Raw genomic sequence first — 23,947 nt, 5'->3', positions numbered from 1 at the left:
TTTTCAGCTGCTCCTGCAGGAAGAGAAGCACTTCTCAAGTGCAAGTAGCATTTCTCCAAGATAGCTTTCATCAGGTGCAGTTCTGGGCCTTTAAACACTGACAAGTGTTTTGTTCCACACAGTCCCTGGACAGCAATTCAGGAATAAAGTCACTTAGGGCACAATATTCTAACACATAAAGATACATTTAGGGAAGACAAGTCCCCATTAGGTACCTATAGAAAGAATAACCAAGTTTACAAACTTGTCAAGCCCATTTGGTAGTAATGCAGTAAAGGCTGAATTTTGCTACTGCAGGAGGCATTCCTGCTGCCTCTGTATTTATTAATTCATAGTGTTCATAGAGGAGGCTTCACTAGTTTTTCAGGGTCCCACAAATGCCTTTTTAAGAACATGGTTCAGTTTGTCACTTGGTACTTACTGCAGTACCTAGGAGTTTGTAATAAATTCTCTGCAGTGGGTTTGTGCCACACAGTGCACAATAAAACAATACTAATTTCCCTGAGTCAGTCACTTTGGAGATTCTAAATCTTAGACCAAGATTCCTGATTTCTCAGAACAGCTCAGCTTCATGCACTTAAAGGATGGGGACAGTGTTACAAGCTCTGACTACCATGGTAACACAATCCTTGGCATTTTGGCAAGCCTTCTTTGACAACAAAAAGAGATGGACATAGAGAGAGCAGCATTTTTCTCATCCTAAAAGATTTTTTTAGAATAGATTTGATCACAGCAGCTTCTTAGAGGGCAGCCAGTGAATTCAGTTTCTATACACAAGGTACTCATTTGACAAAAACATTTTGGAGGAGCTTGGTGCCATAAGAATATCCAGACTTTCAACCCAGATTAAGTTTAGAACTTTAACTGCAAAGATTGAGAAAGGATGAAAACCTCTTTTTGCTTTTATTAGCAGGTGGCCTCAGCCAGCATATTTGTATCTCCTGATCCTGAACTTACAGTCTGGCAGTTGGCATTGCAAGAACTTGTTCCTGTTAAGAAAGAATTATTTCTCCATTTCCAGCCCACTGAACTGTTCTGTCCATTCTGTCTCCCTCACACACAGTGCTTTCCATTAGCCTGCAATACAAAGCCCCAAACCTGTTACTGTGGCAGAAGCCAGCAGTTGCTGTGTGGTTTCAGTGTTTCCAAGAGAAAAATCAAAATTTCAACAGGTACTAGAAGGTACTGTTAAACAGAATACTTACTTTTATTAATACTTTAAAAAAGATGTGTAAAGACAACCAAAACACTGTATCAAAATTTACAATCTGTACATTATAAACACACATTCCCACTAACTCAGAGAACAGCAGTACACCCAACATGATTTTAGTAGTCCAGACATCATCCTGCAACATTCAGCTGCCTGTGGAATATTTAGCACATTCTCAGACTCAGTCATGGTAAAGTGCAGCTGGAGAAAATATCCCTAAAGGGCATTTGTCATCCAAAGCTTAGCTAGGAGAGGTCAAGACAAGGATGTGCATGGCTGGAGTGCCACAGGCTGATGGGAATATCACACCACATTTGGCTCAAACTACCTCCCATTCAAGCAGCTCCAAGAGGAGAGGATAAATAAGATTTTTATCCATGGCTCTGGCTAGAGTTTGGCTACAGAGAAGAACCATGCATATAGTTAAGAAAAATACAAATTCTAATTACAATCGTATTTTCCACAGAGTTTTTCCTCCTTGCTCTCTGTTCCTTCACATATTATGTCTGATTCCCTGCTCTCAGAAACAACAAACAGACCTTCCTTTCTCCCTTCTTTTTTTAATTTGTCCACTCTCTTTAATTTGTCCACATCCCTGCTGTCAAGATTCTGCAGGCACTTAAACTTAAGCAGAGGAGTAGAACTTGCTGGAAAGAAAATGAATGTTGTGATTTTGAACTGTTTAAATCTGTGAGTTTTTAAAGACCAAGAAACAGAGTATTTGAGAGGTTAGTTGAGAGATTCTAGTTTGCACAGATCCTTGGGTCAGTATTGTCAGTGCTTCCTAGCAGAAGAGATTTCAAAGAGGTTGTTGAAGTAACCCTGAGCTAACTGTGAAGTGAAGACTTCCCAAGTTGTAGCATTTTGAGCATTCCTAGCTTTTTTCATCCCTTTTTCTTGTTCTGTCTCAGACCGTATCTGAACAGGAAGCCAGAATGATGCTCCTGACCTGACAATCGCCTCTGCAGAATTTTAAGTTCTCTTCATGTTCACAGAGCAGAAATAAAAGAATAAAAGAGACAAATGGTTTGCTGTTGCAGTCAGCAGGATGAATATTTGGCCCACATATGACTGAGACCAGCAGCATAGACATGATAGTGCTTTGTGATGTGCTTTTGTTGATTGCCTGGTTATTTATAACTCTGAGCCAGAAGGCCACATAAACCACACACAGTAGTGATATCACTGTCAAGTATAAAACTGGTGCTTGTAAACATTTATGCTGCCAGCTGCAGCACCAATCCAGGTATGTGAATTCAGAGTTCTCATTTGAGAAGAAGTAAAAACCTTCAAAGATTGTTTGAGGATTTGTGTGCAATAAACTGGCTATTTTTATCTATTTGGATTTCTGCAATAATTTTAGAAGAATACTTCATCATTTTACACTTTTAATTTCTTTCTTCTCATTACTTTTTTTCCCCAATCTTTTTGAAGGATTCTGTGACAAGTCATAGAAGATATGTTTCTATCCCTTAAAGCAGCACTGATTACTAGTGCAAGAAGAGGAAAAGAGCAACTTCTAGAATCTTGTGGATAATCTTATCAGAACATTTTCTAGGGCTGATGACTCTTTTTTATGCTCCTCACCCTAGTGCTTCCAATCAGTCCATACAGAGAGATGAAATGTGTAACACTGAGCTTTGGAAGTCCAAAATCATCAGACCAAATTTGATGGCAGTTACCATTGGCACCATGAAATAAACAATTAGATTTGATCTGTCAGTGCTTCAGATGTTGCAGGTTGAGCAGCTTTCAGTTTGCTCTTTGATAACTTGATGAAATTTTATACTCACAATATCCTTGTGCTTCCTGGTCTCCTTTAATAGTGGTCACAGTATCCAGGTGCTCTTTTCATCTTTGATGTTGCTTAACTTTTACTATTTAAGTAGAAATACAGCTGGGTCTTTGAATAGCATTTTAAAGCTCTATAATTCATCCAATTTAAGCATCACTTAGAAATGTTGTTTTTTGCAACAAACATGAGAACGCCAATTCATAAAGCAGCCAGAAGACAGGAAAGGACAGAGGGCACCCTCCCCTCTTCTTTATGACACCTGTGAAATGATGAAGACAGAACATTAGATGTACACCTGTCAGATTACCACCATTAAGATTACAAAAATCAAAGATTTAATGAGTTGTGTAAACAGACAACAGTGGCTGGTGGATGCTGAATGGTTCAAGGCTGGGAGACAGGATCCAGAGTTCCTGCTGCTATTTATCCTCAGGGCTAATGCAGGTTTCCTCACAGTGATCATATCCCTGGTGTCCTTTCTCAGGAAGGTAGGGTTGTTCAACAGGACAAATATTTAGTTGACTGTAGGCTAGTAAGGAGCACCACAATTCTTCACTGCTGCAATTACTTCAAGGATCCTTGAAACTGTGCAGCAATGAAGTAAAAGTGGCTGCCAGTGGCTAAACCACGCAATGACACAGAACAGGGAATGTAGGAGGGAGTGTTTTGCTCTGAGTACTGTACAGGTACAGCTGCACAGTCAGACAAGCAGCTGTTGAGGATTTGTATTCAACAAAGGAAAAGTGAAAGGACTTACTAAAAAACAACACAAAACAAGTTCTGAGGAGTACAGAACTCATCTATTAAACATGAGAAGTACACAGAGCTTTAGTTCTCCCCAACAAAAATGAGAAAGTAAGCAGGGCAGCTGCCAGTCACTTAAACTGGGCTAGACTGGGAGTCCTAGAGGTCCATTTTTCTTAATAAAGCACTTACAGTCTGCTAGGGCAGGTCCAGGGAGGAGGGGGGTGCAAGGTGAGTGCAGGGAAAGGGGGCCTGATGTGACACTGATCTGTGGGCACCATCTCCAGACTTGCCCATGGACACATGGATGCTGTCACTGGGCCTGCTGCCAGTGAGCCTGGAATCAACAGCTCCCACAGAAACAAACCTGGTTTTCTCAGGGAGCCATGGTTCTTACCTTTATGGAATCCTCTGAATCTACACACTGATCCTGGAGTCCAGCTGGTGAAGGTGTTCAAGAACTCCATAGGGAATGGTGGGATTCCACATCCTGTAAGGGCAATTCAGAAAGGAAAGAGATTTTAAGTGCAGTTCGTTTTAGCTTCTTTTGGTGTGCTTGATGCGTTTGTGCCTTTTTCTGGTTGTTGTTGCTGTTGGGTTGGTTTTTGTTATTTTTTTTAAGTTGTCCTTCCTTTTGACTGTTATGCTAGGAAAGTATGTAAGCTATGGAGCAAAGGAAAATGCATTTTGATTTAGAAAAAAGCAGTTCAGTACTCCATAATCTTGCTGACTCTGGTTACACAACTGCACTCCTGTCTCTGTAACTGATTTTTTGACCTTCAGCAAACTCCCTTCCTCTGAATGTGTACTGGGAACTGCAGTCTATTTAACCTCTAATGATGGCTGCTCATTGTTTATCCCTCAAACACAAGTGGGCAGCACAGAGTAGGTCTGGTTCTCTGGGTGGGAAGAAGATTAACAAAGGGAGACTCAGTGGAAATGTTTCAGTCAAGACAAACTCGATTGCCTGGGACTACTGGGAATTAATGCAGCTGAAACCAGAGACAACATTTTTTAACATCTCTGCTTTTGTATTTTGCTGATGTCTTCGTTTGTGCCTCTTTTAAATCTGACAAATCCAGAAGGCAGCTTTGGCATGATTGCTAACCCAGTTTTACAGGATGAAGGTACAGCAAACAGCCTGTCAAGAGACTTACACCAGGTTCTTCATATGGGGACATTTTCGTAGGCTGTCAGTCAGCTGCTGGGCTCCAACACCAGTTATTTTGTTATACTGAACACTGAGGAATAAAAACAACTTTGTTAATCCAAATCAAATGGTGTAATCAAACATTTTATTCAAAATAAAAAATACTATATAGGTTAATCTGCAGATGGGATAAGAAAGAAAAAAGAAAAAAGCCAAAATAGATTGTCAGTTTGAAAAACCTGTAAAAATACACTCAGAAGGTTGAATGGGAACTTCATTATGTTAATTCATCTGAGGGATTCCTTTTTCCAAGTTACTGAGGTCCTTCTCTAGCTCCCCATGAGCCTATTCTCCCACCTTAATACCAATATTTCTGGGTTTATGGTGAACTGTTCCTTAATCCTTTCCAATCACTGACTATCTGAACTCTGCAGAAGGACATTTCCCCTGTGAAATTTTCCCAAAATCTTCCTCAGTTTCTGTCTCCTCCAAAACCAAACACGGAACATTTGTATTTTCAGTCTCCAATGAAGTAAGCTCTCCTGGGCCATCTCAAAGATTTCATACTCACTCTAGCACTCTTAAAGATGTCATTGCAGGAAGAACCTTTGCCAGATTTTCTGCTCCAAAATCACAAATGTTGTTATTGTACAAGCTGCAGAAAAGCAAACCAGAAGAGTCACAATTGAATAATGGATAATGTACACAGATATTAGATCAAGGGTTTTCAAATATGGTAAGTACATCTTAACTTTCATTTTATGCTTATTTGCAGTTAAAGTTTAAAACACACATTCATATTTCCTGTTTCAAGTAAGGCAAATGGCCACATCCTTCTTCATGTAGCAGAGGTACAGCAAAAAAGGTCCAGATTCTATTATTCTGTGGATAATAAGAACATTTCTCTCCATGCAGATCGAATTAAAAATCTGACAAAAAAATCAAGCTTAAAGATTTGGGGTAGAGCATTCAAAAGATTTCCACATCACCAAACTACTCCAGAATTGCACACCAGGGTTTCTTGCATTCCCTGCTTCCCTCAGGCCTGTGCCAGATTTCCCAGTGCAGTGGGATGGGCCATGGTGCCTATATCAGCAAACACAGCTTTGGGTTTGCAGCAGATGTGGTGCACATCTGTGCAGGGCATGATTCATAAGTGGGTATAATGGACTGGATTTAAACATCAGTCCAGTCTTTGCTATATTCACAGATATCCTTCTGTATGTCTGTCATGTTTCTTCTCCTCTTCTTTCTAAAGACTTTATACAAAAATGAAGTGAAAAGCTTGGCTGCTCCACAGTGTTACCTCTTTGTTCCCTGTTCAGTAGTTTCTGACAGAGACAGCAAGGCATGTTTTCAAAACAACTCAGCAGGATGCAACTACTCACCTTAGTGTTTTTAAGGAAGACAAGGAAGGGAGAGCTGCAGCAAGGTTCTCTGCACCCAGGTCTGTTATTTTATTCTGTGATAAACTACAGTAAGTGAGATCACTTTGTTAGTTGAGCACATTTATTCCAATTTATTACAATGTGGGGGAAATTAATTTTCAATTTTTAAAAAATATCATTTGGACAGTCTGTTTAGACCAAATGCAGAGAAAAAGGCAAGATAGAGCCCTTGAAGAGAAGTCAGGAAGGATTAATCTATTTGTCTAATGAATGTACTGATTAAGTATCTCCACAGGCTCATTGGTCTTCCATGCCCATGGGATACTTTTACCCATAATTGTTAACAGACAGTCCCTTAAGTCTCTAGGTTTAATCTGTTTCTTCTCAAAATTTCCCTGAACTGTTACCCTTATTTTAATGGTACTTTAATACACTTACTTTAATGTTTCCAGTGATGTCAGGGTTGGAAAGACTTCAGATAGACTCTTTGCTCCTTCATCTCCTATGCCATTTTCACTCAGAGCATCAAGGCTGTGTGATGACAAAGAGAGAATTAGCTTCCCTTTTAATCTAAATTTTTGTGGTCTATTCACCTCAGAGACCATTCTATCTATCTTGAAAAGCTTCTCTGCAGTAGCCTCAATCAGCATGAGGCATCACACAAATTACAGCTTCTCTAATAAGCAGCTTTCTGCTGCCCAAATTTAAAGCATAAGAATTTTTTTTACTAGTTGAATGCCTTGACCCATTTCCTTCGATATGCAAGATTATTAAAATAGTTATGAAATAGCTGTGTTCCAGCTAAGCTGAAAGGAGATTTCCTGTGCACACAAAAATACACAACAGACAAAATCCAGCACAGGCTGTAAATTCTTGCCTAAACCTCTCCTTCTCCAGAGAGGGAGTATTAAAAATGAAGTTTTCCTCATATCTAGTCAGATACTGGAATTTCAGATACTGGATCCCCTTCTAATCTGACAGATAATGCTGGGATATATTTGATATATTTTGTATTTTATTGTTTTCCTGAAATATTGTCCAGCTACAGTACAGACAAATGGCCCATGGGCTGCATAAGGCCAAAGGCCCTCCCACAACCCAGGAACCTTCCCACAGGTGCCATGCACAACCCTGACTACTGCTGCTGCACTTGTTTCTAGTGCAAAGAAGCTCAAAACTAAGAGAGAGTTGGTTTGTCATGGATGTTCTGGAGCTCCAGTGAAGTCAGAAGTGACTGCAGGCAGTTGTCAGTGGTGGGGCAGGGAGGGGAGGCCCCAGGGGCCCTGCACTGAACCTTCACCCTTTACCCAGGAACACCCCAGGAAGGGACTGAGGGTTCTGAACAAACCAACACCAGCTGTCTCCAGGGAGGATGGGGAGTGTCAGCTTTTAGACTGCAGTTACAATTTGGGAATGTTTCTGCTGGTCAGTTTGGTCATCAAACAAGGAGTCTTGTTGGCAAATAAAATGTTTCTTGGGTACAAGAGCTTCTCCATCATCAAGGGCTGCTGAGGAGAAATGTTGGCAAAGTTAATCTTTAGCAGAACTCACTCTAAATGCTGAAGTGATGGAAATGCTGCAAGAATTTTCACGAGTTTTAGCAATCCTTGAAGGCCACATGCTGGACCCAGCCTGGAAGAAAATACACACATGCAGCAGGTTTTTCACAGGCTCACAAGCAGCAAAACTCAGGAATTTTTGAGTTCTTTCCCAAGCCCCCAAGCTAGTTTACACTCCTCAGAAGCAGCCATTCCCTACCACCTGCACCAGGGAATTCTGCTGTGAAGCCTCCAGATGAGGACCAACAAGGCTAAGATCTGGCAGGACAGAGCTTGCACAGCAGCAGTGGGACATTTGCCACTTTTTGTTTCTCTCTGCAAGACTTATCTCACTTGTTTTAGATTCTTATATTTCTGTTCTTTATCTTTTTCAGGTTTTTCACTGGAAGTATAATCTTGAGATGAAATACATATCTATCTCAGTATAACTGAGAAATGGAAACAAAGTTATTTTCCCCCGACTAATAACAGTCCAGTCTAACTTAAGATCAACATTTTACTGCAGCTTAAAGCATAAATTGCATTTAATTAATGCTCCAAGCATTTGTCTCTCGTATCCTATTTGGAGTTTCTTTGGTATCAAAACAAATTCAGTTATTTAAAAGGATTAGCATTTTAAACAAAATTTAAATAAAGGGAAATAGGAAGAGGAAATTAGAAGAGAAAGCATCATAAAATCAGAAGTGAGGCCAAGCATAGCTGTCCCAGGCTGGGTTAGATTTACAGAGCAGGAAACAGGTGAGAACACCTGATGAGAATTCTCCATTGCACTGCTGCAGTTTCTGCCCAAACAAATTCACATGCTATGGCAGGATATTTTGAGTAATAGAAGAGCCTTGGAGGCTACTTACAGTTTGGGGGAAAAAAGTGTTACTAAAACCTCACTTTTAAAGTAGTATTACCAAGTCAACCTTCCATCTTCCAGGAAAAGGGTACTAAATAATTTATTTGGGAGGCATTTTCTGATGTAATCCTCTCAAGGCCTTAGCTCTGATAGGGTAGAAAATTATGTCAGAAGACTCAGATAGAAAAGTTCAGCATTTCTGGGGGAAAATCTATTTCCCAGGTAGCTGGATCACAGTCAAAATATTTTATGCATATATATTTTATACTGATCTGTGGCATAAGATCAGTGCCTTGTGGTCAGGAGGTAACTTGTACTAAAACAAAAAAAAATTGCTAGAGCCCTGTTGATCTGTATTGCTGCAGGAGCCAGAAATAATTTTCTTTGAGTTTTGGCCATAAGTTAAAAAATCTAGTTCAGAGAAAAGCAAGGTAGCAATAAATGGGGTTTACTTGGTGCTTTAAGCTGACTGTACATCAGTGCAATGGCTGTAGCCAACACCCATGACTGCTCCTCCTTAACCAGGACCACCTCAATCAGTACCAATTCAGCACTTACGCAAATTCCAGTTTTCTGAGGTTCCTGATGGCAGGAATTTCATAGCTGGTGCAACCAGATGCTTCTTGCACACTAAATAAATCACAGTAGAATCAGAGTATGATAAAAATTTTAACAGCCAAAATAGTGCTTTAAAAATAATCTGTTAACAAACATCGACAGAAAATTTACCACTGTTGCATTAACTGAGGAACCAGGAAACTTTAGAGTAACTTCTGCTCTAACCCGTCTTCAACTGAGTAATTTCAATCCAATAATTGCCTTTCATCGTGCAATTGTTTGCTCTTTTTCCAATAAAATTTGAAAATACATTTTTCTAAATCAACTATTTTCTGTCAACAATGAAACCATTTTGTCCATCTTTTAATCAAAATACTCCACCCATGTTAAAATAGAAGTCATCATTAAAAAAACCCAAAACAAACAACAAAATTTTACTTCTACATGTTTTTAATTGCAACCAATCCCCTGACTACATCAGCAGCAGGAATGGGGCACAGGGTTTCTAGACCATGTCACACAAGATTTTATCTCCTGGGCTAAAGGACTGACTCAGGCCATTTGGGATCAATTCAAAACAGGCTTTCATTTATGCCCAGGTACTACAGAGAGAAAGAATCAGCCCAAGTTCTGTAACTGAAAGCAATTGGAAGAGGGCATACTCAGAGATTAAAGAGAAATGACAGCTGGCTTTTTCAGTGGCAGTTTTGGTGACTGCTCTGCACAGTGCTGTCATTGCTTGTCCTTGCCATGGCAGCCACCTCACATGGGGTTGGGAGAACCCCCTGCGATGACCCAGGAGCTTGCACTGCCTAAGTTACTTCTCCTCTGGACAAGCAGACAACTCCATTGTCCAACACTGGTGGTGAAACCCTGTTTTCATGAACTGCTATTGGTATCAATTGGTATAAGAGGAGTTTTAATCATAAATGATCCTACCAATTCATCATCTTCTCCTGCATCTCTACAAGGTCGGAGAGGTCACTGATGTCCTTCATTGTCTTTGCCTTAAAGGGATCAAGAACAAATTTCTCTGTGGATGCTTTCAGCAGTTCGTAGTCTTTTGTCTGTTCTAAAGATATCCAGAGCCTGACTGTGTCACTGAGGGAAGCCCTGTGAAGTGACAAAACATGCAAAAACCAACAGATGTGACCGCTGTTGTTGCATGAAAGTGTCGTCTACACACAGTGCTGTGGGGTACAGAGAGTGACCAACCTGAACGATGTCACATTCCTCAGGCTGACCAAGGCCTGCAGCCCTTGCATGTCAATGCTGCTGTTCCGCAAATCCAAGGAAAACTCTTTTCTTGACCTTTTCAGAATAGAGTGCAGTACATGGACATCAGGTGGTGTAAGAGCTATGCCCAGAAAAGACAACTTTGGCTCTAGTCTTAAGGCCACATGCTGCAGAAGATAATTGTTCTGTGTTTCGTAAACACAACATAAAAGCTCCAGCAATCTCTCTGGACAGAGAGTATTAATCTGCAGCCTTCTAATGTATTTCAAGAGTGTCTTCTGCTTCTTGGTTGATTGTTTTTCATCCTCATTTGAAAGAGAGCGGAAGCAGGGATCATCCTGGAGAAACATCAAACCAGCCACAAACCGAGGCATTAAATCTAACCAGTTATAAGGTTTTTTCTTCTTGGATAGAAAAGACAGGTACTTTGTCAGATTTTTATCCTTGAGCTCTTCTGCTAGCAAAAGGTGAAGCGCACACAAGAAATTCTGAATGACAAAATCAGAGAATGTGCACCCAAATTCCTCTTCTTCACTATCTGAATGTTTGGGGAATGCAAATGGCAGGAAAAACCCATACTTCAGAGCAAACTCTTTAACTTCCTTAGAAGGAATAAGATCACTTTTCATTGCACTTTGGTGCTTTTCTCCAAGACACCAGGCTACACGAGCTAGGGTAGCAAGATTCTCTTGATTTTGTGTGGTTGTTACATCTGTTTGCAGAAACATTATCTTCTGCTGAAAAAATTTCAGGAAGACTTCAGTAAGAGTTGAAGGAAGACTTTTCTCTCCCATTTCAAGCATGGCCTCACAGAGAAAACAAACAAATCTACACATAACAGGACTGTAACAATGACTGAACAAGTACTCACACTCTTTGATTAATTTCAGTGCACAATCACAGTAGAGTGATTCTTCAAAGTATTTGGTTATGTACAATTCTCTCTGCTGAGGGGAAAATCCTACAATTTCAATAGTCTTATCCACTTTGGACATGTACTGGTACAGTTTGTCTTTTGGTCTTGCTGTAAATAATAAAGTACAGCCATTGAGTATCTTTTTTTGGATGAGTCCTGAAAGCAGCTCCTTTATGCTGCACAAATCCTTTTCAGGCTGGCTGGCTGAGCAACGAGGAAAATTCTCGTGATCGTGCAACCCTTTAAAACCATCAAAAATCAGAAGGACTTTATCAGGATTTTGCAACATATACTCAAAGATCTCTTTGCTTCCCTCTTGAGGTTTTACAAAAAATTCAAGCAGCAGTTCCTTCAGGCTGTATTGCTTCTCAGGCAAGCTTATTTGTTTGCAGTCAAACCAAAATACAAATTCAAACTGAGAAAACTCTCCATTGGACCAGTCCTGGCAGATCTTCTGAATGAGAATGCTTTTGCCCATTCCTGCTTTTCCCAGCACCACAATCACTTTAGTCTCTAAGTCTTTACGCTGTGGGATTTGAAATATTTGGCTTCTATCAATGGCTATCTTTTCCTTCTCTTGCAGGCTGCAGGTTACCAGCTCCTTTTCCATTGCTTTTGCACTGTTCTTTCCAGTCTTGGTTTCAGTTTGACTTTGAACAAGTATCCCATCAATGAACAAGTGATCCAGATTTACTTCCCGCTCCATGGTCACAGATTTGCACGTGTCTCGGAAATAATCCTTAAGGGATGAGCAGAAAGTTTCCACTTGCTCTAGAGAAATAAAGAGCATACACAAAACTGAAGGAACTGGTCCACAAATTACAACATCATTTCATGGTGGCTTAAGTGCCTGATTGCAATATGATGAAAGCACAGGCATTCCTATAAAGCCCATAGGGCTGGATTCACCCCATGCTACTGCAGCTGAGAAGTGCAGGCACAAAAGACACTTTCACATCCATGAACTGAATAATTTTGGAGCTCTCTGTACAGATGATAAAACCACTGAAGTACACTGAGCTGCTAAGCAGGAGATATCTAGCAGCTAGATATCTACAGGAAGCCAAGTCTAATATCTTGAAACCAGGAATTGTGCTCAGACCCTCAGAACAGCTTCACAAATTGTAGAATGATTCCTACAAGGAGCTTCTCTGTATGCAAAGAAACACAGAATCTTTTTCCAAAAAATACTGGAAGATTTAAGTTCAAGAGTTCTAAACTCACCTGGTCTTTTGAAAGGTTCTTCAGAAGGAATTATGGAATCTTGAACTTCTTGAAATTTCTCTAAATCTGGAGAAACAAAACAATATACTTGACAAAGACACCTAGATAATCACTGATTCAGCTTTACTAATTTTAACAATAAGATTAATGCAAATGTCCAAGTTCATTGTAGCATATATTCAGAGTAAGAGATATTTTGTTCATTTTACAAGGAAAAATGAATCAAATTCTCCCACAAGTAGAATTCTGCCGATGTGCAGTGTTAGAGGCAGAATGGCATCAAACAAGACTACAGCTGTTCTGACAGCTGTGGGAAGCAGATTTACCATTTCCAGGTGACATTCACTGTTCTTTTCAAATGTCAGTGTTTTGCATAAATTCATGTTCATGCATAGTGCTTCTTTATGTCTTCAAAAGCAGTCGCTTCCTTTTGTTATTCTACACTTTGTAACCAAGCACTAAAGATTAATGTCACAGAGAAGTGACTCTTGGTAACAGTATTTACCCATTGTTCTCCCTGACAAAGTCCTATTGCTGTCCAATTTTCTTTCTTTTCACCTGTTTGCTTTCAAACTACTGCAGACTTTTGCAGTTGGGTCAGGTGAACAGTGTCTCCTTTACACAAAAAAATTGGGAATTTTTCAGAGAGAACACATTTTCTACAGATTGGTAATTGCAGAGTATCAGTTTTGACAAAAGTTTTGGTAGGAAAAGCTTTGCAGATGCAAGACAGAATTTAAATTGTCAGAGGCTGTAACAAACTCAACCTCAGAACCTTGTAACCACACACAGCAGAGATGTGCAAAAAATTACCTAAACCAAAACAGATTAATCTCCCTAAAAATGCACAAATGTGTTTCATACCAGAATATCATCTTGATCATCTTGATATAGAATATGATCTAAAAGAAACACAAATCTTACCATTTCAGAGATCTGGAAATTAATTCCTACCCTGCATGCCAGAAACTTTCAGAATGGTTTGAGCTCAGAATTGCTTCTAAAGGGAAGCACCACAGGCCTCCAGTAAGAAAGATATTAAATAAAAAAGGGTTGGGCAAGCAAGAGTCTGTGTTTGATTTACTGTTTATTTTATAAACTAAGAAAACAGAATGCAAGAACAGGAAAAAAAGCTGTAATGAGACATTTAGATGGGAAACTGTTCAAAGCAGGTAGGAGTGCAGAACTTTTTAAAAAGAAAAAGAAACTGGTTTGGCATCTTACATGCTAATTTATCTGCCGCTGCATCTGGAATTCCGGGGCCTGTGGCATACGTAAGTTGTGCTGCAGTAAATCAGCTGGAATTACTGGCATTGTTTATTTACATAAAAGTAAACACAATTTACAAAGACTCCCCCACACCTAGGGATATTTGCCTCTTAATGTCCATTTTCTACTTTTGCTTTTGGGGCAGTGGAAGCCACCAGAGGGCAACAAACTCCTGCACTGGGCACAGGGACCAGAAACTACACTGATATCAAACTTAGGGTTCCAACAGCCCTCTGAGGGCTGGAAGGAAAGTGTCTCAGGAAAGTTTGTTACCTGAAGTGGGACTGTTAAATCCTGACCAAGGCTCTGATTTCATTATAAGCCTTTCTGTGCATTAGCTTTCAGTATTGCTTAGTTAAATAAGTTGGTTTTGGGGCTTGCATGGGAGCTGGCTGCAGTCTGGCTGCCAGCACTGAGCATTTCAGATACTCAGGCCATGCCAGCATCAGATCATCTCCCACTTTCTGAGAGTGCTCCAGCACCCTGGGCTTTGCATTGTTTTAACTAAACCTGACTTCTTCCTGAAACTGGATGTCATAGCAAACACAGGGGATTGGCTGTGCTGAACCTGAAGCTCTACAACTCCTATCTGTACATTTTGGATCAGACTAAGCAGCCAGTGATCAATACAAAGAAGGAAATACCATCCATTTTTGGTTTCTAAAGGTCAATATGGGTAAAGCCTGGAGGGGAAAACTGGCTTTGTGTAGGAGCAAAATGGTTTCTCTCCCAGTTCAAAGTGCTGTACCCCAATTTTCTACTACTACCCCAATAACCCCCAATTTTCTATTTACCACATAAATTAACTGGAAAAACTGGAGACATGAATGTTTCCATGGAAGATGTCAGCGCTGCCAAGAAACAAAGCATAGTTTCAGCATATCATAACTATCAGTAACTGAATTTAATCAATGCTCCTGTTGGCAGCATTGATTTTTTTAGCACTTTATGTCTCTTTATGGGGATAAAAGACTATTGCTCTTACCTGGATATATTATAACATCAGATGTGCCATTTTCAAGAACAAAGTTAAATATCTGCTGAGGAGGACCTGCCAAGCCTGGATTCTCTTGGTACCCTTTTACACTGACTGGTAGGAACTCTGAGGTCAAAGGTTCTGACAATCCTGAAATGAGTGCAGAATAATTACTCTTCTGTTTTTAAAGGGTTCTGCTTTCTAAAGCTTCATGAGAGAGAGAAAGTTTTCTAACAGTACTTATCCTTTCTGGCAGCTTCTAGGCAAATCTTCCCAGTGGAGAATTCACAGGATCACATGAGGTCCCATGTGATCCTGTGAATTCTCCACTGGGAAGCTTTGCCTAGAAGCTGCCAGATCCCATAGAAGCCATTAAAAAAAGAACTCTTACAAGGTATGATGAGCTTGAAATACAAGGGATTACCCAGCTTTTAGCAGCCACTGATTTCAATAGTCTAAAGAGAAATTCTATTATCATAAGGAAAAGTGCTTTTCCTATTATCATAAGGAAAAGTGCTCTCTAGGCAAAGTCTGTAAACGTGTAGTCAAAGATCCAGAGAAGAGAAAATGTGTAAATAGTATGTATCTGTATTAAATTTACCTTCCTTGCATTACATCCTTCCCAAATAACTGCACATCACTCAGGTTGTAAAAGCACCCTCCCTCTCAACCCACACTGGGAAAGTTTTTTGATGATTCAGTGCTTGCAATTTAATCAGCCATAGCTCTGAGTTTCTGTAGGTGGGTCAGAATTTCTTCTGCTACTTTATGCTGCTTCAGCTCGCATGAGGTACTTCAAGACTCCAGACTTACACACTGGTTTTGGTTCCTTTCCAGCACAGACTTAACAGTGAAAGGTGTGGAACTGGGCCTTTGTCATTAGCACTTCTCAGTGTACCATGAGCACCTTCTGCTACCCAGCATGGCCCAGGCCAGGTGCCTACACAGCCCATCAGTGGGATCACTGCTCACTTTTCATGAGCTAAATCATAGCCTAGATTTTGCTCTACTGCTGCAAATGTAATTATCCCTCAGTCCTTTACAAATCTCTGGATGAAAAAGAAATTGGAACTAAATTAAAGTTTAATAATGAAAAATTTTGTGACTTCCTATTCTTAAGACAAGTAAGTAATTACTTAGATTAGCATGTAGTAAATAACTGTTCTAACCTGCAACAATTAAATAAAAGATTCATTCTACTCAATTAGGAGCAATGCCCTATTAATTTCCCTTGAATATTTTTCATTCTTTTAGTGAGTGCCACACCTTTAAGAGCTGCCATTTTCCTGCCATTGCTCATAGTCAAAGACAAGGTTTACAAGAGAGTTTTCCCCATGTGTAAATCAGCGTGTGTACAGCTGCACACCTACAGCTGTGCTCTACTTACCAGGAATGATGAGGCTTCTTTCCAGCCCGTGGGCAGCAGGAACAGAACAGGACATGTGCTGGTTAGTTGGGGAGGTGCAGCTCACTGGGTGGCTGTTGAGAGGCATAGCAAAGAAACTGCCACTCCCTGCAGAAGCTGCAGGGACCTCCACTTAAAAAAAAAATAGCAAAACAAAAGGAGAAAGTTATCTCATTGATAGAATTTAAAGGAACCAAAGAAGAGGTCTCAGTACATAAGATAAACCACTTGATTCTGATCAGCTGTGTTTTGATTTTCCAAAAGGAAGAACAATTCACAATAGCTTTCTGAAAACAATTTAGCTCTCAAAATCTAAAACGTATTTATTAAATTCTGTAGTAGATCACTTTTTCTTCTCAGTAGTTTCTCTTTAAATTTTCTTTTTCTTCATCTTTCCTGGCCTCACTTATTTTCAGACGTATCTAGATGTACATGACCCTACACATGGATGACTGATGGACAAGACATAACAATGTCTTACATTGGCTGTACTGATTTTCCAAGCACAGTTTGCTGTCTCAATATTGGACAAAAGCAGGGAGGCCCACAAGCAATAAACTGGGGACCTTGACTCCCTACTTAGACACTACAGTGCTTGTAAGGACAAAGAGTGTGTTTAAGTTCTCCAAAGAACAGTCACAAACACCAGAGCTTTTAAAGATGCATCTCCTCTGCAGCATATTTTTTCCCTCCAAGAATAGAACAAATGGAGTGAGATGTTTGTGCATTGTACAATTTCCTCTGCTTATCAAGACTCCTACAGATGAAGTAAGACACACCTGCTTATTTGAATTAGTCTGTTCATTTCATTGCTCTTACAACACCCCTATTCTAAGAGTTGGTTTTGCTTTTTCATTCCCTCTCCTGTCTAGCTGCAACAAGTAAGTCTGTACTTCATCACTTTCTGTGGTCTGAGGTTTTTATTAGGAGCTACAAACTTGTCTGGGGTTTGTGCCACTATTTCATTTAATTCCTTTGAAAGAATCTCATCCTTGGCTTATTTGAACTTTAGTACACATTATTCTCTTTGCTGTAGGTAGTCTTGCACTTCTGATGAGCTGATGCATTTGCCTTTGCAGGATCATACTGTGACACCCGTGACAGGTTAAAGAAACTCCTGATTTTGTCAAGTACCCATATTTTTGTCAATTAGATTTTTCTACACAGTACTTATACTGTCTTATGTATATGTCTCAGCACCTTCACTGGGTCAAGGACAGTAGAAAAACTGATAATATTCTGAGGACTTCCAGCAAAAGGATGGGTGCAGCTTCACAAAGCACCTATTAGCTCTGTGATGCTCCTTTCATCTGGAATGCAGATTCTGCAGGGTGAGACATTTGGAACTGACATGCCATTTCCTTATGGAAAACTGTTATTATTACAGTGACATAAATATAGGCTTTTAAAAGTGCTGAATCTGTTAAGGAACTTAAGCTAATAGAAAGGAATCCACCTTTAATGGCTACTAACTGCCAGGAACTTCACCTGTGTCCAAACGACTACAGTCAGCAGGTACCAGTTCAGTAGAAACTCTGATACCATTCCCAGAGCTAGAAAACATGTTTTTTCTGCTCAGTTCTCCCTCCCCACTCCCTCAGAACTCCACAAGAACACTGGAAAACCAGCTTGGATGGCAGTCATGGTGCACATGTTTATTCTCTCAGACTTTCACACAGTCTGTGCCAGCTCCTTATCTGCACTGTGCTGAGGTGCAGTCCCAGATCCCAGAACTCTGGATGGAACTCTAGGTTACACATTGCTTTGGCTACCCCCCCAGTATGTACATGGCCCCTGGGGTCTGGTACAGCCAGAGTCCCCTTAGGAGGCCTGGGAGGTGTTGTGCTGATATAAAACGAGCCAGATGTCCATTCAAAACACAATATAAAATAGTTAAAACTTATTGCTGCTAAAACAGGTTGTTCTCACCTGGATTTTGGAAGAGTATTTTGCTGGTTTAGCTCTGCCTGAGGTACCCCTTTAGGCTACAGTTGGGTGAGAACATTAGCACCAGTTTACACCAGGAGGACAAGTTCCAGCCTGCCTGCTGGCCCCAGGTGTTGTCTTGTAGATGGTCTAACAACGTGCAAAATCTAGAAATTTCCTTTTCTCCCTTTCTTTCTTTGGTTTAAAAGACTTTATAGCATGGACTGAGCCAAGAAATCATCTCTTCACAGTTATTATTTTCACTAGGATGTTTCGCTGGACTTTTGGAAGATGTCACACTTGGAAGAAAGAGGATCAAACCCAGGGCATGTGGAGCTATGACCTGATGGGTAATACGGCTCAGGTCATAGTTCTGCATTTCCTGGGTTTGATCCTTCTTGTTCCAAGTGAGACATCTTCCAAAAATCCAGTGAAAAAAAAAGGTGTACGTGATAAAATTTACAGAATTTGGCACTGACCCAGGTCTCCATTATTTTTCTTTCTTCTCTCATGTGGATTTAGGAAAGGTCAACTGTGCCTCTGCTGATGTTAACCAAGTAATTTCCCTATCACCTGGTAGGAAGATGTACTTTTGAAGCCTAAGGCTCCAAGTGTTCTTAGGCTACTACGTAGCTGATCCTAAGCTGCACAATTTAATAGCTGCAGATAAGAGGACATGGATTTTTTATATCATAAATTAGTCAGAGGAATCTAAAAGTGTGATTTTTGCAGAAACATGAAAATGCATGATGATCAAAATCACCAAATCTATGAGAGCAAACTTTTCTGGAAGGTAGAGTTACAGTACCTAACAGAGGATGAGATTTTGGAACATGAGACAATATGTGTTCAATAGCCTTTTCTTATTCAGCCAATGACTTACCAATTTTCTTATATTTGGGTTCTGAAGCATCACAGTAACTCTCTGAGGCAGAGCCTAAGAAAGCTGGAAGAAAGCAATGTCAGAGTAAGTGGCAAAACTTTGGTAATTTCAAATTTACCCCATGAAACTAATTTTAAATAGAAGGGGGTGTTGCTAGTTTCAATTCAGCTATTTCAGAACTGTACAGGCCCAATGTATAAAAATGAAGGTGAAAAGCCTCATGGTATTTTGCTCTGTGATGTTTTAATTAGGCTGCAGATTTTTGTGCCACAGATGTTTGCTGTTGTTCTTGCTATTAAAAAGGCAATTGTTTAGCCACTGCTTACTGAGCTATAGATACACTGAAAATAAAGTCAACACTGCCATGAGGATGACAAAAATGCAAAGAAATATAACATTAATTTAATGTTGTGTTACAGGAAAACAAAATCTGCGAACTGTAAATTCTACGCTTGGGAGAGCCGCTTTCAGTTCCTGCCCACAAAACTGAACCAAGGCAGAGGAAGCACGTCTGGTGTCACTGGAGAGCTGCACGACAAATGCACTGGGGCTGTGCTAAAGCCAAGGGGCTGGAATGCAAGTTTAGAACTCAGGCACAAAGCCTTTCATATTCTCACTGGTTACACTTACTTCGTTTAAGGCATGACTGCATCTTTATGTCAGGAAATTTCTCAGTGTTTTCAGCAGCAATGTCATCCAAAATAAGGTTCCCTGCTAAAAACATGAAATATGGTCCAATGTCAAACTTTGTTCTCCTAAAAAAATTACAGAGAGGAGTAAAAGCAAGAGAAACACACCAACAGAGAGCAAAGATGAAATATGCTCTAAATAAAAGATAAAAACCAAACAATGTGATAAAAGATGTACCCAGATCCACATGACTTAGAAAGCCCACAGAGCTCTAAGTACAGACTTTGTCACCCTGTGTTAATTTCTGAACTGCAAACTACTAATCTACTGGCAGTGGCTAATAAACCATAAGTACTTCTCAATGCTCTAATGATGAGCAAAGGATAAAACATTGCAGCTGTGTCACAGTGTGATCTCAGTACTACTCACTTTATGTACTAAAGGGATTAGATCCTTTAAGAGACAGAATAAAGGGTTCTAAAATGATTTTATATTCTGTGTTGCAAGAACTGTGAAGTCATCCACACCATACTTTTACTGGAAAATACTTAAAAATTAATATTGCATTCTGTTTTTTTCTAAAACCAATAAAAATATTGTTGGATGCAAAGCCCCCCAAATTCTAAACACATGAGGAAGCAGTATATATCATTTGAAAATCCATATGAGCTTCCTGCAGCCAGGATTATTCTAGGGAAATACTGACCTTTGGAAAATTAGTGCAAATTATTTTGCTCAAACAAAATAGGATATACAGATATTCTGTGAACCTCCTGGTTCTATGGATTTCTCAACAGCCACCTATTGACATATCTGTTCTGGAATAGTAAATAGCTGCATTTGTGCTGCTACCAAAACAATGATTTGGTACCACAAGCCAAGCAATGTGTCCAGTCAAGAATGGATGAAGGAATGATTCACTGTATATGTAATAGCATTGCTGCATTACTCAGGGTGAGAAGTAAAACTTGACTTGCTTCCTCAGGCAGCTCTGTGCATCCTGGACAGAAATCAGTGTGTGTAAACTGTATTTATATACATGCAAAGTGCTCTGGGGACTTATGTCTATCATCCCTGCCATGCTCAGGGTAAGTGTGATGCTATTGAAGCTATTAATGCACTTGACAGTGAAGCTGTGCATATTCTATGGGCATGGTGACATGATCAGCAGCTTGGCCAGAGACAAAACTGCCATCTTTGAGAAAGGCCTGTAAAAAGGCATCAAATCCTCAAGTTTTCCAAGAAAATCCTGGGACACTGTACCCACGGGAAAGAAGAAGATACCAGAGGTAGAGAAACTTTACTAGTGTTCAAATTGGGGAGATGAAGCACATGTTAGACAGAACACTGTCATGGAGAAAGTTAGTCTTTGCCATATCAATCTTACCAAAAATGTCTTCAACCTGCTTCTCCTGCTGATCCTTGAGCACATAGTCTACTAATTCAGCTAGCAACAAAAGAAAAAAACAAAAGAGGAACACAGTAATGACACAGTAATTGTCACAGTGAAACTCTAGTAAGCTTATCCTCATTAACAGAACTCTGCAGTGTAAGTAAAATGGAGGAGTTAAATTAAGTTTTTCTTGTAACTTGTTGTTCAGGAAATAAAGATCACAAGAAAAGAGAAGTAGAGAAAGGAAGTGTTAAGCAGAAGGAGACATTAATAGAGAGTTTTTCCCCCTACAACCACAAGCCACTGTTAATCAGTTTCCCCACAATGCACAGGTTCAGATACTCTAAATCAGATCTATCACACATGAGGGAAAGGCTACTTGAGTAAATACCATGGCTTCAGATTGAGAATAGAGTTTATAAGAAATAGCTATAGCAAATGATTGTAAAATAATGATTTAAAAAATGAAAATTGCTTTCGTACCTATTTTAGCATAGGCATCCGTGGTGTTGCAACAGGGGTAGAACCCATCTCCATTTTCATATGAAAAATCCATATTATTTAACTGCTCATAGTTGCTGGCATCAACTTCAAGATCTAGAGTTAATAAGGAACATGCATTGGCTCAATGAATGCCATAACCAAGCATAAAAAGCAGATAGCTGGACATGCAGATTTGTTACTTCAGCAGAAGGCTTTGGCTTTTCACTGTGTGTTGGCTAAGAAGGAACAGAACTGAACTCTCAGTAATTCACAGTCACCTGGAAATCAGCACTTTTGCTAAACTCTGAGACCTCATCTCTCTTAGTAAATAAAATACTTCCTGAGTGCATTCTATGATGATCAAGCCCAGACTCATACAGCTTATTAAACCTTCTTATCCTTCAGGCTACGGTGGTATCACCCAGATGCCCTGTTCAGAACGATGCTGTGTCCATGTTAATCCCTGAATTGCACTGCAAATTGCCTGTGAAGCTGCCAGGGTGTTAGCCAGGGACCTTGCTAACACTTCACAGCAGAGTTGCCCAGCTTCCAGTGACTGGTGCCATGTCCTGATGATGTTTGATTTACCTGCATCATCTCAGACATTGCTAAGGCTTGAAAGTATTCCAATCAGTGAAACATGTGATAGCATGAGTCAGTGCTTGACCCCTAATTCATCCTACTTTCAGACAGAGCATGTGAGGCCATGGGGTATGGAACACTCCTGCAGCTGTTTTTAACAGTCAGAAACTGAGAGGGAAAATCCCAGCCTGGGAAATGATCAATCATAAAGATAATTCTGGTGCTCAGTTCTCCACTGATTTGCCCATGTGCCTACTGGCATTGGTCACTCATGAAAGCCAAAATGCTCCAAATTGGTAATATTTTCCACCTGTTTGGCACAGAGCTGTGAGACTTCATGCCTGGCATACACCATCTCTTCCCCTCTCATTGCCGTTCTCAATCCATGGTCCAGCTAATTTGTTTAACATAAGCTCAGCTAATGCTCCATACCACAGACAGACTTTCATACTTTTATAACAGAACACTCAGAGAAGGAGGAGCAGATCAGTCCACAATTTCCACACAAAGTCAGGAGCACAAAGTTTGAGATCCAGGGCAATCTCCTGATCTGATTACTTGTAGGAACTGAATTGCAAGAAATTATCAACTTTATACTCTTGCCCTTCTGCTTTCTCATTTGTAATGGAATTATAAAACCACTGTGTCCCAAAAAGCTGGAAAATGGCACCTGGTAATGAAACTCCATTGTTTTGGTGCCTTAGGATCTCAGAATGTAAAGCTGTTTGCTCATGGACTGTGTTCATAGCAAACTCATCTAAAAGTCTCTGTTTAGCAAAACTTTTGGCTTCAAGCCACAGAGTTGTTGACAATTACACTTGGCCAGCTTATGACAGGAACATTTGCAAATAAGCTACTTCCAGGAATGATATCCAAATGAAAGACACTGTCATGCCCTGATGAGGGACAGTACAGTGTGTTTTGTTAGACTGACTGAGCAGGATGCTATAAATATGTACAATTTAAAAACATGACGGTTTTGGAAGAAGTCACTGTGTGTACAGATACAGACAAACTTAACCACATCCTACCACCAAAGCGCTTATAGACTTTATTAGTCCCCATGATAAACTGCCATGAGGTGGCTTTGGAGCTAAGAGGAGATGGCAGTTACTTACAGTGTGAGGAATAAACCAGTCAAGTATTTTTTTAGTGTTTTACTAACCTGTAGAGAAGTCACCTTCTTCATCTCCAGATGACTTAGGATCAAAGAAAGTACACAGATGCAATGGGTCAATATCACTGTGCAGTAAATCAAGGTAGCCATTTTCAGGCACAAATACTGAATCCATGGTTTATCTCTTTGTCTGAAATCAAATTGCACAGCAGTTAGCTATGACACAGCCACAGCTTTTGTCAGTCAAATCCACAAATCCTGCACTGTGGCTTTCTGTTGACAAGACACAGACCTTGAGGCTGGAGAGCTGGCATTTCTTACCAAGACCTGCATTGAGTTATAACCCTGAGTTATTTAGAGATCCAGAGACAGCTTGCAGTGAGACTCACCTATCTGTTACTCCAGGGAGAGGAGTGGGATACTGCAGTCTTACCACCTGGACCAAAATGCCAAACATTGAATAAGTGGCAACCCTGGTATCTTATCAGGATATAAATGATGCACAAATCCAGCAGGTATCAGGGAAATTAGAAGACTGCAGTGAATATGATGGGAGAATCCAGAAGCCACATTTGTTCATAAAGTTTATCTCTTCCTCCACATCATTGTAAATTCCCTTCTATTTCTGTCCAGTTACTGCAGCAGACACTAGAATC

At 40.1% G+C, this 23,947-nt stretch overlaps 1 protein-coding gene across 1 annotated transcript; it reads right to left on the bottom strand.

Annotated features, from left to right (window-relative positions):
* Positions 1–3,206: 3,206 nt before the first annotated feature.
* On the bottom strand, positions 3,207–23,475 carry CIITA (class II major histocompatibility complex transactivator). Its single transcript, XM_066561009.1, has 20 exons — positions 23,340–23,475; positions 21,593–21,706; positions 21,104–21,163; positions 19,717–19,800; positions 19,087–19,149; positions 16,260–16,409; positions 14,882–15,022; positions 14,691–14,747; positions 13,852–13,911; positions 12,628–12,693; positions 10,467–12,174; positions 10,191–10,364; positions 9,252–9,323; positions 7,842–7,922; positions 6,729–6,821; positions 6,291–6,374; positions 5,474–5,557; positions 4,910–4,993; positions 4,150–4,242; positions 3,207–3,267 (listed from the first exon to the last, which is right to left on the bottom strand). The coding sequence occupies exons 1-19, from the start codon at positions 23,464–23,466 to the stop codon at positions 4,170–4,172; spliced, it is 3,375 nt and encodes a 1,124-aa protein (XP_066417106.1). The 5' UTR covers positions 23,467–23,475; the 3' UTR covers positions 3,207–3,267; positions 4,150–4,169.
* Positions 23,476–23,947: the final 472 nt, after the last annotated feature.

The sequence above is a fragment of the Molothrus aeneus genome, chromosome 16 (assembly GCF_037042795.1).
Source record: "Molothrus aeneus isolate 106 chromosome 16, BPBGC_Maene_1.0, whole genome shotgun sequence".
NCBI lineage: Eukaryota > Metazoa > Chordata > Aves > Passeriformes > Icteridae > Molothrus > Molothrus aeneus.
Note: the sequence above shows the minus strand (reverse complement) of the source record. Positions and strands in the feature narration are given on the sequence as shown.

What these genes read in the sequence shown, in the direction of transcription:
- CIITA (XM_066561009.1), bottom strand. Translation starts at nt 23,466, where the DNA reads ATGGATTCAGTATTTGTGCCTGAAAATGGCTACCTTGATTTACTGCAC. An exon ending in TTTTCCAGTTAATTTATGTG is followed by an intron (nt 13,912 to 14,690) that starts GTAAATAGAAAA and finishes GATTTACTGCAG; the next exon opens with CACAACTTACGTATGCCACA. An exon ending in AGAACCTTTCAAAAGACCAG is followed by an intron (nt 12,175 to 12,627) that starts GTGAGTTTAGAA and finishes TTATTTCTCTAG; the next exon opens with AGCAAGTGGAAACTTTCTGC.